This window comes from Pseudorca crassidens, chromosome 16 (assembly GCF_039906515.1).
Source record: "Pseudorca crassidens isolate mPseCra1 chromosome 16, mPseCra1.hap1, whole genome shotgun sequence".
In the NCBI taxonomy this organism is placed as follows: Eukaryota; Metazoa; Chordata; class Mammalia; order Artiodactyla; family Delphinidae; genus Pseudorca; species Pseudorca crassidens.
In genome coordinates, this window is record NC_090311.1 from 28,317,816 (window position 1) to 28,333,692 (window position 15,877).

General features: G+C 40.4%; 1 protein-coding gene across 5 annotated transcripts in view; it reads left to right on the forward strand.

The window, feature by feature from the left end:
* DNMBP (dynamin binding protein) overlaps nt 1–15,877 on the forward strand; it is a 111,093-nt gene that overhangs the window by 36,945 nt on the left and 58,271 nt on the right. For all 5 annotated transcript variants that reach the window (XM_067709715.1, XM_067709716.1, XM_067709712.1 and 2 more), the window contains exon 4: nt 7,104–9,107. In XM_067709715.1, coding sequence (XP_067565816.1) covers nt 7,104–9,107 — 2,004 coding nt within the window. The remainder of the gene's footprint in view (nt 1–7,103; nt 9,108–15,877) is intronic.

Below are 15,877 nucleotides of genomic sequence, written 5' to 3' on the forward strand. Positions count from 1 at the left end.
ACACTTCAGACTACAGTTATCTTTTTTCCCGTAAAAATTGATATGACTTTGCTAACAACATACTATTTATTAATGCATAATAGTAGAGCAGGAATTACAGTATGCAAATTAAGAGAGAGATGCAAAACAGCCCCATTGCTATTCAACTATTAGGTAATGTTATTAAAGTTCTCATCAGAACCAGTTTAAAGGGAAGTGGTTTAAAACGGATGGTCATAGCCATGTCTCAGTGATATTCCAAGTATTTCTCACTTCTTACACTCTGATAGACATATGAACGTCTAAAGAGTGACTAAACAGTTTCGGCACATGTACTTGATTAAGTCCATACATTTCTGCATAAGCATAGAAGCCAGTAGTGTTCCACAAACTGAAGCTTATGATCAGTGCAATTTTATGATGACTCACAACAGTCATCAAAATTGTATAATTTATTAGGTATGTTATTACTGTTGTTACTTACTCTTTTGAGTATGGCACTAAAGGGATAGGCTTAATTTCTTAAACTGTGTACACATATGGGAGAGAGAGTGCAGAGGTGGGGAGAGAGACCTAGCAAAGTCCCTAACCCTTAGTCAGTGAGAAGAAAGGAATATTGGGCTTTGACCTTAATCCTCAAAATCAGCTTTCAGAGTTTCTTGCCTTCACTTTACACTAAGCCTCTACCTCTGTTCTGTGTGCTTTTTTGCTAATCCACGTTGGGAAGACAGACAGAAATAGATGAAGATGTTATAGGAGGGAGCCTCATATGTCCCTACTCACATCTCTCCCATAGGGGGGCTGAGTCCATGTCAGACCAGTCAGAGGGTCTGGTGGAAGCCAAGGCACAGTGGCTTCCACCAGAGCTGTGCAGAGGATGTGGGTGGCCTGGCATTGTTTTTTCCTACACCTGGTTCCTGGAGCAAATACTGTGTATAACAATGTACTATGTGGGAATATACAGTATGTCTACAACATTTGAGGAATTTGAGGAAGTGGCTTCTGGAATTAGTTTTTTTGCTTCATAATATATCTTGCATAGTCAAGTCTTAGGTACTAAACAGATTTTCTGCTGAATGCCTCTCCTGGTGGACTGATGTGTTCTGAACTTGATTTGAAGTTAAAATCCACCTCAGGAATCCCAGAGCCACCTGAGATTCTCAGGAAAACCCTGGTGTGGACCTTTCAGCCACAAGTCACCTCTACCAAGACTGACTCAAGGTCAGGCTGGGTCCTGGAGTCTGTAGATCTTATCTTGACTATCTTTTAACAAGTTAAGGCTGTGGAGCTGAAAAACATAAGCAGAGCTCAAAAGAAGAGGATGCAGGGCAGGGGGAATACATAGGAAAAGAGAGAATAGAAAGAGATGTACTAATTATTAGTGGTTTTATCTTCTGTGATATTGTGCTGCCAGTAAACACATTGACTATTCAGCTCTCTTTCCTTCTATGCTGTTCACGTATTTTAGCTCTGTATGTCTTCCGATTTGAACATAATAATAGCCTTTGAGGATGGGGATAGTAGGTGTATCTATACAATTTGTCTTTTTCTGGGAAGTTTAGCTTGAGACACAGAAATGATTTTAATTCCTCTTGTTTTCTATATATATAACAGATATTTTACTAGTTAGAAACAAAATCACTAAAAAAAATGAAAATATTGTTTTATACTATATATAGTTTATGACTTGAATCTAAGTCTACTGCTTGGAATGGCCCTTCTACTTCTTAGACTGAAAATGGCCCTTCTGCTTTTTCCATTAGATCAGCGTCTCCGCTCATGAGTATATACATTCCTTTATCCCTGTCCTCTAGTACTATTAATCCAGTTCCCTGTTGTTTCTTTGCCTTTCCTTTGGTCCTTCAGTGTAGCAGTGAAGCTTCTCCTCTTCTGTGATTTAATATATGTCAGGAGGGATTTGGAAACCTTTAAGAGCATGTGGGATAATGTTTGAGATCTGTTTTGTTTTACCATGCTGCCTTTAGTTGTTATTTACTTACCTTTCAGAAGTATCGAGAGTTATAAGAGAAAAAATTATATATTTTAACTATAAAATTATATTATTAAAAATATATATGTATTTAGGGCAGGCAGTATAGTTTAGGGGATAAGAATTCTGATGGCCCTAGATTTAAATCCAACTTCACAACTCAATAACTGTGATTCTGTACTAATTACTTAAGTTCTTTTGGCCTCAGTTTCCTTGTCTACAAATAATAATACCTACATCAGGGTAGTTGTGAGGATTAAATGAGGTTATACATGTAACACATCTGGCAGAGGGTAAGCACTCAATAAAGATTAGCTATTTTATTATTCTCAACCTAGGATTCTTGGGGTTCATGGATGTGCTTCGGGGGACCTTATTTTCTGATGATTATGTGAAGTTTTGTGTGTATGTACATTTTCCCTGGGAGATTCTATTTCGAATCCAGACCACCAGTAGTTCTTCCAGCAGGTGTCACCCTTTCTCCTTTTCCCGAAGCTTTCTATTTGTTTTGGTCTGTTCCCTGTATTTTGAGTTATATTTAAATTCAGAAACAAGTTTGTCTCTTAGATCAATGTAGGTGCTGTCCTAGAAAATAAAAAGGGGAAAAAAGAGAGAAAAAACAAAAGACAAAAACAAAACAACAAGGAAAAGACGGAGAAAGAGGAGAGAAAAAAAATTAGTGAGAGCGATGAAATATTTAATTGCCTGACACAACACAGAATGCTTATCCCTTGCCTATAAGCTCATGCTTCTAGGCCACCTCTCAACCCCCAGAAAAGACCAATGAAAATTGATAAACTTATTTACAAATAAATAGATAAATGATAATTATCAGTTAAAGCACTTGTGTCATAAGTCTGTGGTGCCATGTGTGTGAGATATCAGGATTTAGGTTCTGATATGGCTCGTGTGGAAACCCAGGTAAAGAGTGGTAGGTCTGCATAGAGTACAGAGTCCCTGGGCAGTAGATTTCAGTGAGGGACTTTATCCTGCAGGGTCAAACTACTTATATTCAGATTCTAGGACGTTCATTCTTTCTTATCATCTTATTCTTAATGCATTTCTTGTTTGAATAAAAAAATCTAACCAGAAGAAACAAGCAGTGTGGTGGCTGGGATTAATTGTGCATAAGCAAAAGGCTCAGGCTGACCCTAAGAGTCACCCCACTTCCTATTTTTTTGTTCACTCTATTCCAGGAGTTCCTCATATTGTTGTTTTTGAAGTTTAGAAATGATCACTAAGCAGCCTCTATTCCTAAGGCATAGGAATGCAAAAAACTCAGTAACAGGGCTGTAAAATAAAAGTGTTCACCAAAATTATCTCTAAAGTGCTTTTCAGGGCCTAAATTGTGACTTAAAACAAACAAACAAAACCTTTATTATATAGAAATAATCAACAGAATGACAATCTGCCAGGTAACAAAGCTTATCAAAACAGTCACCCAGGGAGTTCCCTGGTGGCCTAGTGGTTAGGATTCCAGCCTTTCATTGCCATGGATCGGGTTCGATCCCTGGTTGAGGAACTGAGATCCTGCAAGCCGCATGGCATGGCCAAAATAAAAACAAACAAAATTGTTTTCGGACTTCCCTGGCAGTCCAGTGGTTAAGACTCTGTGCTTCCAGTGCAGGGGACATGGGTTTGATTCCTGGTCAGGGAACTAAGTCGTGCCGCATGGCCAAAAGAAAAAAAAGAAAGAAGGAAAGGGAAAAAACAGTCTGAAAAAAACAACTGAAAATAGGAAAACAAACCCTATTATAAGGGTTTCATGAAGATTTGGTAAAACAAGAAAATATTCTAATTCTGCAGGTTTAAAAAAGCCAGTTCAGGGCTTCCCTGGTGGCGCAGTGGTTGGCAGTCCACCTGCCGATGCAGGGGACGCGGGTTCGTGCCCCGGTCCGGGAAGATCCCACATGCCACGGAGTGGCTGGGCCAATGGGCCATGGCCACTGAGCCTGCGCATCCGGAGCCTGTGCTCCGCAACGGGAGAGGCCACGGCAGTAAGAGGCCCACGTACCGCAAAAAAAAACCAAAACCAAAACAAAACAAACAAACAAGCAAAAAGCCAGTTCAGGGACCTCCCTGGTGGCACAGTGGTTAAGACCCCGCCTGCCAATGCAGGGGACAAGGGTTCGATCTCTGGTCTGGGAAGATCCCACATGCTGTGGAGCAACTAAGCCCGTGTGCCACAACTGCTGAGCCTGCACTCTGGAGCCCGCGAGCCACAGCTACCGAGCCTGCATGCCTAGAGCCCGTGCTCCACAACGAGAGAAGCCACCACAATGAGAAGCCCACACACCGCAATGAAGAGTAGCCCCTGCTCGCCACAACTAGAGAAAGCCCGCACGCAGCAACAAAGACCCAATACAGCCGAAAGGAAGGAAGGGAGGGAGGGAGGAGGGAAGGAAGGAAGGAAAGAAGGACAGAAGGAAGGAAAGAAAGCCAGTTCATTTCAAAGCCAGGAGAGTGGGAGTTTTGGCACGCTTTTATTCTTTTTTTTTTTTTTTTTTTGGCTGCGTTGGGTCTTCGTTGCTGCACGCTGGCTTCCTCTAGTTTTGGCGAGTGGGGGCTACTCTTTGTTGTGGTACGCGGGCTTCTCATTGCGGTGGCTTCTCTTCTTGCGGAGCATGGGCTCTAGGCGCGTGGGCTTCAGTAGTTGTGTCACGTGGGCTCAGTAGTTGTGTCACGTGGGCTTTAGAGCGTAGGCTCAGTAGTTGTGGCACATGGACTTAGTTGCTCTGCGGCATGTGGGATCTTCCTGGACCAGGGCTCAAACCCGCGTCTCCTGCACTGGCAGGCAGATTCTTAACCACTGTGCCACCAGGGAAACCCACGCTTTTATTCTTAATCACCAAAAGACCTACTGTGTCTGAACAGTAGCCATGTCTCCAGTGAATTCCCTCTGTGGTCCTGATGGAATGGCCTTAGAACTAGTGGGGGAAAAAGTCACTTGTAATTCTCAGGACCCCAAGCTCTGACCAATGGATATTGAATCAGGAATTAAAGGAAAATAGAAATACAGGACCAAGACCCTATTTTCAGGGACATCTAAGCAAAACAGCATGAAATCAGTGAAAATGTATTGGGTGCCTACCAGTAAATGCAAAATCTTACATTAGAAGCTGTGTAGTATATAAAAATACAAGTGTCAAAATTGTTGATATAAGTGATAATTTCTTTAGTAGGCTACAGATGGCCAAGATGTGTGTAGGCTTCTAAGGTTTCTCAGGGAAGCATGCTAAGGTTTCAGATGGAGAGGAGAGGCTTCTGTAGGAGACAATGAAAAGTCCCCTTGTGTGGAATAGGGTCTCAGAGGTGAGATAATATTGGATAGCTGGGGATGGGGCAAGGGGAGGTTGTGACTGGATGTGAATACCAGTTTGCACTGAGGTGAAAACATAAGAGTAGCCTTTTGGTAGCTTAGTTAACTAAACCTCTTTGGAGAGTGTCCACAGCAAACTTATTTTTTTAAATATATTTCCCGTAGTAAGAATAGGATAATTAGGGTAGAAGCCTTAGGCGGTAGGAAGAAGCCTTCATGCCTCATGGTAAACGTTTGAGCAGGGGAGGGATATGATAAAATGGGTACATTTGTAATCTTAGTTTGGCATGAATCATTTGGTAGACTGGAAGAGACAGTGTCTGGGGCGAGGTTTAAAAGAGTGAGATATGATGGGAGTTGGATAAGGTAGCAAAGAGTAAGTGACGAATGGAATAAATATTTTGAGAGAAGAAATTAGAGGACAAAAGGAAGTTAGAAGCGTGGAGCTAGTTAAAAAAGTTAAAACTGATGATCTACAAAATGAATAGTTCATAATCAGGTAATTAAAAGTTTGCTGCAAAACAATTTGCTGCAAAACTATAGGGTAATTTTTTAACTGGGACAAATCCTTTCCTCACCTTCTTCAATAATAAGGCAGATGCTAACTGTTTAGCTTATATTTTGTGAAGATAGCCTGAAACAACAATATTGGAGCTACTGGTTATTTTCAAAAACAAACTGCTGATTACTAGAACATTCTTCTAAGATTTCATTATGATGTATTTTCAGGATAAGGATAGTTCAAGAAGGGCTCTAACCAAGTGAGAGAGTGGCATGGACATATATACACTACCAAATGTAAAACTGAGCTAGTGGGAAGCAGCCACATAGCACAGGGAGATCAGCTTGGTGCTTTGTGACCACCTAGAGGGGTGGGATAGGGAGGGTGGGAGGGAGGGAGAGGCAAGAGGGAAGAGATATGGGGATATATGTATATGTATAACTAATTCACTTTGTTATAAAGCAGAAACTAACACACCATTGTAAAGCAATTATACTCCAATAAAGGTGTTTAAAAAAAAAAAAAAGAAGGGCTCTGGAGAAAATAAATGAACAGTTTGTTGTCCACACCCTACACTTCCAACCCATTCCTGAAGATTCTTTCTTTGTTCGATTTTTGATATTGAATATAATTTAGTGTGAGAAATTAGATCCATCTATTCAAAGGACTGTAGTGGCCATGACTATATTCTTCATCATTTATAAATGAATCCAGTGGTACAGACTATTGCTGGTAGTAGCATTTCTCTAACTTTTTGATCTTAGGATGCCTTTACATTCTTAGAAGTTTTTGAGACCCTAAAGAGCACTTGCTTGTGTGAGTCTATTGATATTTACCATATTAGCTGTTAAAGCTGAGAAATTTTTTAAATTATCAATTTATTTTTAAAAACTCATATTAGCATTAATAACATAAATAACAGTTTATGAAAAATAACTAGTTTCCTAAACAAAAAAAATTTAGTGAGAAGAGTAACATTGGTTTGCATTTTTTGCAGATGTCTTTAATACTTGGTTTAATAGAAGAAATCTAGATTCTTGAATCTATATTCAGTTTGCCACGTTACATTGTTTTGACTGAAGTATATGAAGTGTATGAAGAAAATATGATAGTTTTGACCTCACAGACCCTCTGAAAGGATCTTAGGGATCCACCCTAAGTGTCAAAAAGTGTTCATGCACTTAAAACTCTAGGTTTATATTCCCTTGAATTTGGTAGCTATTTAAGATGATGAGTTGCACTATTAGTTATACCAGTATCCTGCTGAGGTGATAACCGAGGTCATTATCTTTGCTTCTCTTCTCTTTCTTCAGGTGACCTAGTGGTTCTCGATGGCACTCCCACTGCCGGCTGGCTGCAGGGCCGGAGCTGCTGGGGTGCCCGGGGCTTCTTCCCATCCTCATGTGTTAGGGAGCTCTGCCTCTCCTCACAGAGTCGGCAGTGGCACTCACAGAGTGCCCTTCTCCAGATTCCCGAGTATTCAATGGGACAGGCCCGGGCACTGATGGGGCTCTCTGCGCAGCTGGATGAGGAGCTGGACTTCAGAGAAGGGGATGTGATTACCATTATTGGAGTTCCTGAACCAGGCTGGTTTGAAGGGGAGTTAGAGGGTCGAAGAGGCATTTTTCCGGAAGGTTTTGTAGAGCTTTTGGGGCCCCTGAGGACTGTGGATGAGTCAGTAAGTTCTGGAAATTGCGATGACTGCATTACTAACGGTGAAGTAGATACCAACACAGGAGAAGAGAGACAGCCAGAAGAGGAAGGCGAGCAGCCAGGCACCTACGGGATTGCCCTCTACAGATTCCAAGCCCTGGAGCCAAATGAGCTGGATTTCGAAGTAGGCGATAAAATCCGAATCCTGGGGACCCTGGAAGATGGCTGGCTAGAAGGATCACTGAAGGGCAGGACAGGCATCTTTCCTTACCGCTTTGTAAAGTTATGTCCTCAAACAAGGGTGGAGGAAACCGTGGATCTGCCACAGGAAAGCAGCCTCACCAACATCCCTGACACATCTTTGGATTGTTCAGAGGACTTCTTAGAAGTGGAAGGAAAAGGACATGAATCTCATGAGTATAAAGCAGAGAAGTCCAACTCAGTTATTTCTGAAACATCCACTTCCCCACTGGAGCATCTGACTTCTGAGTATGAAGAAGACAAAAACTCTCACTGGGACGTGGGCACCTCAGAAGGGCCCCCAAGAAGCACAGGTTCAGGGCACGAACAGCTTCTTACCAAATACTCTTCCACAAAGGATCCTTCAGAGGTGGTAAATGGTGTTACGTCCCAAACTCCAGTACCTTTTCATCCCGAATTGCAGAAAAACCAGTATTATTCTATAGGAGGAGGAAGCAACCCCCGCCCCCACCAGTACTCTGACCCTCTTCCTCTAGAAGCAAGGACTAGAGACTACTCCAGCCTACCTCCCAGAAGAACATACTCCCAGCCGAAAACCCTTCAGAAGCCAGTGACACCTCTTCATAGCACCTTTTCCCGTTTAGCCTCCAGGGCAGTCAGACCCAGCCAGTTGAGCCCTCAGCTCCAGGGCATGGCGAGGTGTGTGAAAAAGCACCTCACACCCAAAGAAAATGCTTCCAGCTTTTGCTCTGCATCAGAGAAATCAGAGATGAAGCCTGGTCTGCAAGACGAGACACCTGCTGTGGAAGCAGTGGCACTTTCACAGGGAGACGGCAACACGGACCTGGATTCTAAGTTGACACAACAACTGATAGAGTTTGAGAAGAGCTTGTCAGGGCCCGGCACAGAACCAGATAAAATTTTGCGCCACTTTTCAATCATGGACTTTAACTCCAAAAAGGATATTTTCCGAGGTTCCTCGAAGCTGATCATCCAGCAGGAGCTGCCTGAGAGGAGAAAGGCTCTAAGGCCACCGCCACCCCGTCCCTGTACTCCAGCATCCACTCCTCCCCATTTGCCAGTGGACCAGAGCCTGAGACCGGAACCACCCTTGGCAATGCGACCTTCTCGCCCCGCTCCCCTGCCTCCCTCAGCCCAGCAAAGAACGAATGCAGTACCCCCCAAGCTCCTAACCTGTAACCGTCCTGGCTGGGAGAGCCTAGAAAAGGAGGGCCCTGAGAACATGGAGAAAACTTTGGACCAGACTTCCCAGTGTCCCTTAGTCTTGGTGAGGATTCAGGAGATGGAACAGGACTTGGATGTGTGCTGCAGGGCTCAAGAAGAGCTGAACTTACCGCTGGAGGAGAAGCAAGAGGAATCACTAAGGGCAGAGACCCCTGAGAATCTTGAGTTCTACGAGAGTAACATTGAGAGTTTGGACATGGAACTCCAGCAACTTAGAGGTAAGTGATGAGGAGATAGTATATACTTGTTTCTTGACACCCACAAGTCCAAGTAACAGCCTACCCAGGCTTTTAGCGATGTGTTATCATCTATGATGGACAATTAAGGAATGGTTTGCTTTTTATTACCTAATTTCTCACTCTGTCACCACAATTAGATGGCTCTGTCTGAATGTATCCTATGACCACTATAGCCTCCTAACTCCATTTGCTGCTCAGGTAAAAAAGCTCAGACCTCAGTGACATTTATACCTCCTATACCTCTGTGACATCCATAGCAGTTGTGCAGATGGAAGTCCCCAGATATAACTTTCTTTAACCAGACTCTGCTCAGGACTGAAGACTTCCAGGCTAAGACTCATGAGAAAACAGTATGTTGTATCTTTGTGGTCCAGGGACTAAGTTTCAATAATAATAACAAACATTTATTAATGTATTAACAAGCATTTGTCACAAAGAATCTTCACAGCTACCTTGAAGGTACTGGGTTAATTCATTTGGCTACTTTATAGATGAGGAAACCAAGACTTGCAGAGATTAAGTAGCTTGCTAAGGGAACCGGGAATCGAGCCCATGTCTTTAACTACTATGGTTTACTGTTTCCCACCTTGCATATTCAAAAATTGAAATGCTGTCTCTTAACTGGGGGGTGACCAGGCTCTGGAGACTTCATTTGTATTCACCAGCCTATCAAGAGAAATAATTTATAAAGTAGGAAGAAGAAAAGAGTGAGATAATAGCAACTGGTCTAGAGCCTGAGGAGAGCATGACTGCATGCCCTTTGGCATGCGTGCCAGAGAGCTCTGAACCTACATGTCCTTAGGAAAGTCAATAATAAAAAGCACTCTGTGGATCTAGGAGTTGCAGGATCCTAATAAATAAAAACAAGATAATGGTGGCCCAGAGAGACTAAATCAAGATGGCAGACCAAGTACACATACCAACTTCCCCTTGTCCTTTAGATCTCTAAAAGTGAATGAAAAAAAAAAATAATAAATTCCAAGAAGAAAGAGTATTATCAGAAGGCCAGAAGTCGAGTAACTTTCTGAAAGATGGAAAGCAGACGGATTACAGAAAGAGAGGAAACCTCTGTCTAAAATATGCTCAGGCAAGAATTGCTGTGCAAGTGGACACAGTTCTGCGGGAACTCCAAACTCAGAGGCATGGCCCGGGAGGATGTCCTGGAGCACATGCAGGGTGATGAATTAGGGACCAGCCAGATCACTGGGCCCCTGGGTCATTTGTGCTCAACAGGACAGTGGTGACATTTGCTCTCAAGGTAAAGCACGAGGGTGAGCACCTAGACATGTCCTCAAGAGGGTGTTCATTTAATATGAGTATCTGAACTCTTGGGGAATGCCAGATGCCTTGACGATTTCAGAGTGCCTGAAAAGGAATCCTGAGGGAACTTTGGCTCAGCGCTACATCCTCAAAGACATAGCAAGCCCCAGATTCTCCATCACCTTCCATACATACAAGTTTTGAGATATACTTGTAAACTGTTCTTGCATTAGACATACAGGTGACAGAACAAAACTCTCCCAAATTCCAGGTAGCAAAAATTTCTCAATAATGATACTTATTAGAATTAGTAGTGTTCCAGAGAAATATTATGTCTTCTATGCATAAAAACAGTGTGCAGTGTTTTTAAAGGACTATATGGAGTAATGGACTGGTACTGAGGGATGAAATTGGTATTCTTTTTTATTCAATTGACCTTCTTTTTCAGGACTAATAATTCAGCTGGTGTTCTTACTATGTTTTTGTTTTTTTTTAAGTTCTAAAAGTTTAATGCTGTGAAAGACCTGCAGTAGGTGGGTATAGTCTTAATCAGGAAACTGTTCTTTATTTGCATTCACCAAATACAGCATTGGCTGTATTAATATTGACTTGATTGCTTTTCAATAGGTGTATTATTTGCTAGTATGATGAAATTACTTACTTCTTGCAATCACTGACAGTTCCTCTTAAGGTCATCTTTTTCTGTCTTCATAAAAAGTGTATCCAGCAATACAAGAAGTCCCTTGAAAGAGGCAGAATTAATAAGTTTGAGCACCAGGCTTTACCCCTCCAATCCAGTCCCATACAATCTCTAACCTTGAAATTTAAGGCATAAGATTTAAAGAACTTTTGATACAGTATTTATCTAATCCTGATTGATATTATATTTAGTTGTTTATATGCCTCTCGATGAAAATTTTAAGCCTAATGAAAAGACAGATACTGTACATTAGTTGGTTTGTCATTTCCCACACACCTGGTATAGTGTCCAACAGGTAGTAGACTCAGTAAATACTTGGTGAATTTAGTTTAACTGAATGAAGTTGAAGTTTCTGCTCTACCTTCCAGAACTTTCAAAGATCTCCTTCCTCCATTGTTACTTTGAACTTGGACTACTGGAGAGCTAAGGACTGTCAGTGCTGAGATGCTGGTCCCCTTGTCAGACACAGTCAATGGTAGCAAAATAGTCCAGTGCTGTGCCAGACCCAAAATTAGGTTCTTTATTGTAGCTATTGCTCCTCCTTCCTCTTCTTTTTTTTCTTCTTCTTTTTTTAAATAAGAAAATGTATGGACAAATGCCTAGCTATGCTTATCATGTGATAGGCATTTAATAGGGGTTTGAGAAATTAGAAGAAATATAATTAAGAAGCACTTCTAATTGCAAGACTTAAGTATAAGAAGAAAGGGTATGGCTTTATTTATTTGAACTGTAGTCAACTGAGGGCTCTGGTTTGTGCTTGGTGGTTTTAGAGCAGGATACACTTGACGGTTTGGTTTACATTCAGCTCCACCTTATGCATATAAGTGTGAATCTAGTTAGATCAACAGGGAATACATTGAATGGATTCAATTTAAGTATAGGATGGTATATAGATTTACATATAGCTCACACTTAAATATATATAGCCTTTATACTGTTCTTCATATTGCTCCTTAAAACTCTGGAATTATTACGTCATGAGGACTCATTTCCTAGAAGCTGTATTTTTTTTCAAACCTGATATGTTACCTTTTATAGTTTTCTGTTTCCTGTAGGTATCTTTCAGCTTGTTTTTTATTTTCTTTACCTATGGTAAGAATAGTTATTTTATAGTCTGCATATGATAATTCCAAGATATTAAGTCTTAGTGGGACTGTTTTTGGTGTCACATGGTTCTCATTCATGTGGTCTAGACTCCTTGTGTGTCTGGTTACCTTTTACTGTGTGCTAGTCATAGTATTTAGAAAACATTAAGACCGGAGATGAAGGCACCTGTCTCCAGAGAGGATTTGCACTTCTTTCTGTCAGCTGCTTCTGGTCAGCTAATGTTTCGCAATTCCTGAAGGATAGTAATCTTTGAGATTCAGGAACAAGAAATTGGAATTCCTGAAATTATAAATTATTCTGTATTTTTAAAAAAACTGTTATTTACGTGTTCTTAAGTAATAACAGTAATGTATGTAATAATCAACAGTGAGCAATTTTCCTGTGTTAGGATTATACTAAAAGTTTCAGAGATTTTATGTATATATACACATATATATGAAATAAATGCATAATTTTTTATTATTATGAACCAAAATATTATGAGATTATATATTTTAATGACATGTAAAATTATTCTCTACCTGATAATTAACTTTGAAATATTTTTTACTTTTTTTAAAAAATTTTATTTATTTATTTTTGGCTGCGTTGGGTCTTCGTTGCTGCGCGAGGGCTTTCTATAGTTTCAGCGAGCGGGGGCTACTCTTCGTTGCGGTGCGCGGGCTTCTCATTGCAGTGGCTTCTCTTGTTGCAGAGCATGGGCTCTAGGCGCCGCAGGCTTCAGTAGTTGTGGCTCATGGGCTCCAGAGCGCAGGCTCAGTAGTTGTGGCGCACAGGCTTAGTTGCTCTGTGGCACGTGGGATCTTCCCTGCCCAGGGCTCGAACCCGTGTCCCCTGCATTGGCAGGCGAATTCTTAACCACTGCACCACCAGGGAAGTCCCTATTTTTTACTTTTTACTTTAAAATAATTTTGGATTTATAGAGAAGTTGCAGAAATAGTAGAGTTCCCTTAACCCTAATATCTTACATAACTCAAAAATATTTATCAAAATTAGAAAATTAACATGATACTAGACATCTGATAATATAAAACATTAAAATAAGGGAATATTAACACAAAATAAATGTTAAATAAAAATAATTTAAAAACTGTAAAATCATACCACAAATATTTAGTATTTAAAGTGATTTTTAAAACAAAATTTTAAATACACAAAGTATTAGTTGCCCTGTCTGATGGGATTGATCTTTGTTTTGTGACTAATATTCCAGACATAGAAAAAAGTTTCCTTTGATGTTGGTTGAGTGTTAAGAATGTATCCAAAAACATCTTCAGGTGGGGCCATTAGGGTACATGTTGCTTTGCATAAGCTCATAATCTTTCTTTTTCTTTTTTTTACAGACAGGTTTTCTTTTTTTATTTTCTAGCAACTATTTGCATTGAATATTTCTTTTTTTAAAATTTTAATGAAGTGTAGGTGATTTACAGTGTTGTGTTAATTTCTGCCGTACAGCAAAGTGATTCAGTTATACATATGTGTGCTTATATTCTTTTTTAACAGTGAAAATATTTTGTCTACTTGCCCTGATTTTGACTTTGCCATTGGAATCAATATTGTTTTGCTAATTCAAATTTTAGACAATAAATTTATGACAACATTCACATCTTTGAAAATTTTTTTAATTGAAATAATTAACATACAATATGATGTTAATTTCAGGTAATACAATATAATGATTCAATATTTAATATTCACATCTTCTCTGCATTTCTCTTGTTAAAATACTTACAAAGAACTATAGCCTATAGCAAATACAAACACTGGAAAACACTGAGCAAACATTTTTGAGTAGTATTAAAATAATGGAACATTTGCCTCTGAGCAAGATTCAGTGCTACACAGAATCATGTGTCAGAATTGCCAATTTAAGGACTTATTTTACTTCTAAAATTTGATATTTCTTGGACCATCACTTACAAGGTTTATATAAAATATACTGTGCAAATACGCTTATTAGTATTTATTTATTTTTTATTTTTATTTATTTTTGCTGTACGCGGGCCTCTCACTGTGTGGCCTCTCCCGTTGCTCCGGACGCGCAGGCTTAGCGGCCGTAGCTCACGGGCCCAGCCGCTCCACGGCATGTGGGATCTTCCCGGACCGGGCCATGAACCCTTGTCCCCTGCATCGGCAGGCGGACTCTCAACCACTGCGCCACCAGGGAAGCCCCTTATTAGTATTTATTTTATTTGCAAGAGTGACTCACTGTTAGCGCACAGGGCCATGAACACACGTGCTTTATAAACACATTCATAACATAGCAACAGTTACAAGCAATACTAACTGATTAGGTCCTAGTCACTTTTCTCCTATGTACTTTTGTCCCGGTCAACCTTAATCTTTACTCTGTGGGTCAGTATTTTCTGCTCTTGCTTTCAACTTGACACTGGTAGATTCTTTCTACCAGTAATGAGACCAGTAATGTCTCTACATTTATTGTTAAGCTTTATTCTCACAGAGAGTTATAGTATTTTCTCCTTTTTTTCCAGATTTCTCCGCTGATTTTTTCTTACGATTCAGAAATCGTAAGATCGTAATATAAATTATATAAATATTATCGTAATATAAATTCCCTAAGCAACGCTGAGGAGGAATTCCCACGTGGAAACGATATCATTCTGAGTCCACCTCCACCTTAAACTAATTTCAAGGCTTAAAGTACCTTGGACGGTGAAGGTATTAGAGCCCGAGATGTAATTTTGCAGGAGGGCTGGTCCAGTTCTGATTCTCTCTCAGGAGTCTCTGGAATCTTAGCTTATTTATAGAAAAGGTCTCCTTTTAGACTCCTTACCTTGCCTTGGGCTTTGGGTTATCAACCTCTTCTCCTCAGAGGGCCATTGGAACAAAAGCTGAGTTTTCTGGGACTGGTAGATGCCCCAGGGCATTGTAGTTTCTGTGGTTATTTACCCCTCTGGATTCTAGTTTTCCTTTTGGTTTTGGCCTGTACTCTACCGTCTTGTCATTGATGATAGTTTTAAGATTTTTAAATAGTTCGTCTAACTTTTTAAGGTTTCTTTCTGTGAGATGGTTGGCCTAAACGTCAATTATTGGAAATAGAAAGTCCTTTATTAGTAGTTTTAGATAAGCTAGTGTTTGGCTGTGTCTGAGAATTAGGAGTTTTAAGTCTGGAATTATCATGTAGAGTCAGGGTAGAATGCTAGGAGGCATTTGTGAGTATAGTGTGTTGGGGATGATATGTCATTGTAGGCTTCAGGATGCTATCGAGTCAGTCACTCATTCATCCAGCAAATGTTGGTTAAGTTTTTACCATGTGCCAGGCACTGTGTTAAGGGCAGCGTATATAGTAATAAACATAGATGTGTTGTCTGCCTTCCAGGAGCTTCTGGTCAGATGAGTTGCTAATTAACAAGTAGAAGTCCATAAAACACAGTACCTTACTAGTTTGGGAAAGAATTCTTATACCTGAGGCATTCCAAGGAGTCTTCAGAATAATAAATTGCTTAATAATTTAAGCATATAATAATAATTGAGTTCCCTGGTGGCCTAGCGGTTAGGATTCCGGGCTTTCACCGCCATGGCCTGGGTTTAATCCCTGGTCGGGGAACTGAGATCCCGCAAGCTGCGGGGCATGGACAAAACAAAAACAAAACCAAAAATGATACCTTCAAATCTGATAAATAGTTTGGCTTCCGAAGCAGTAGAAACATTCAGCGTTAGT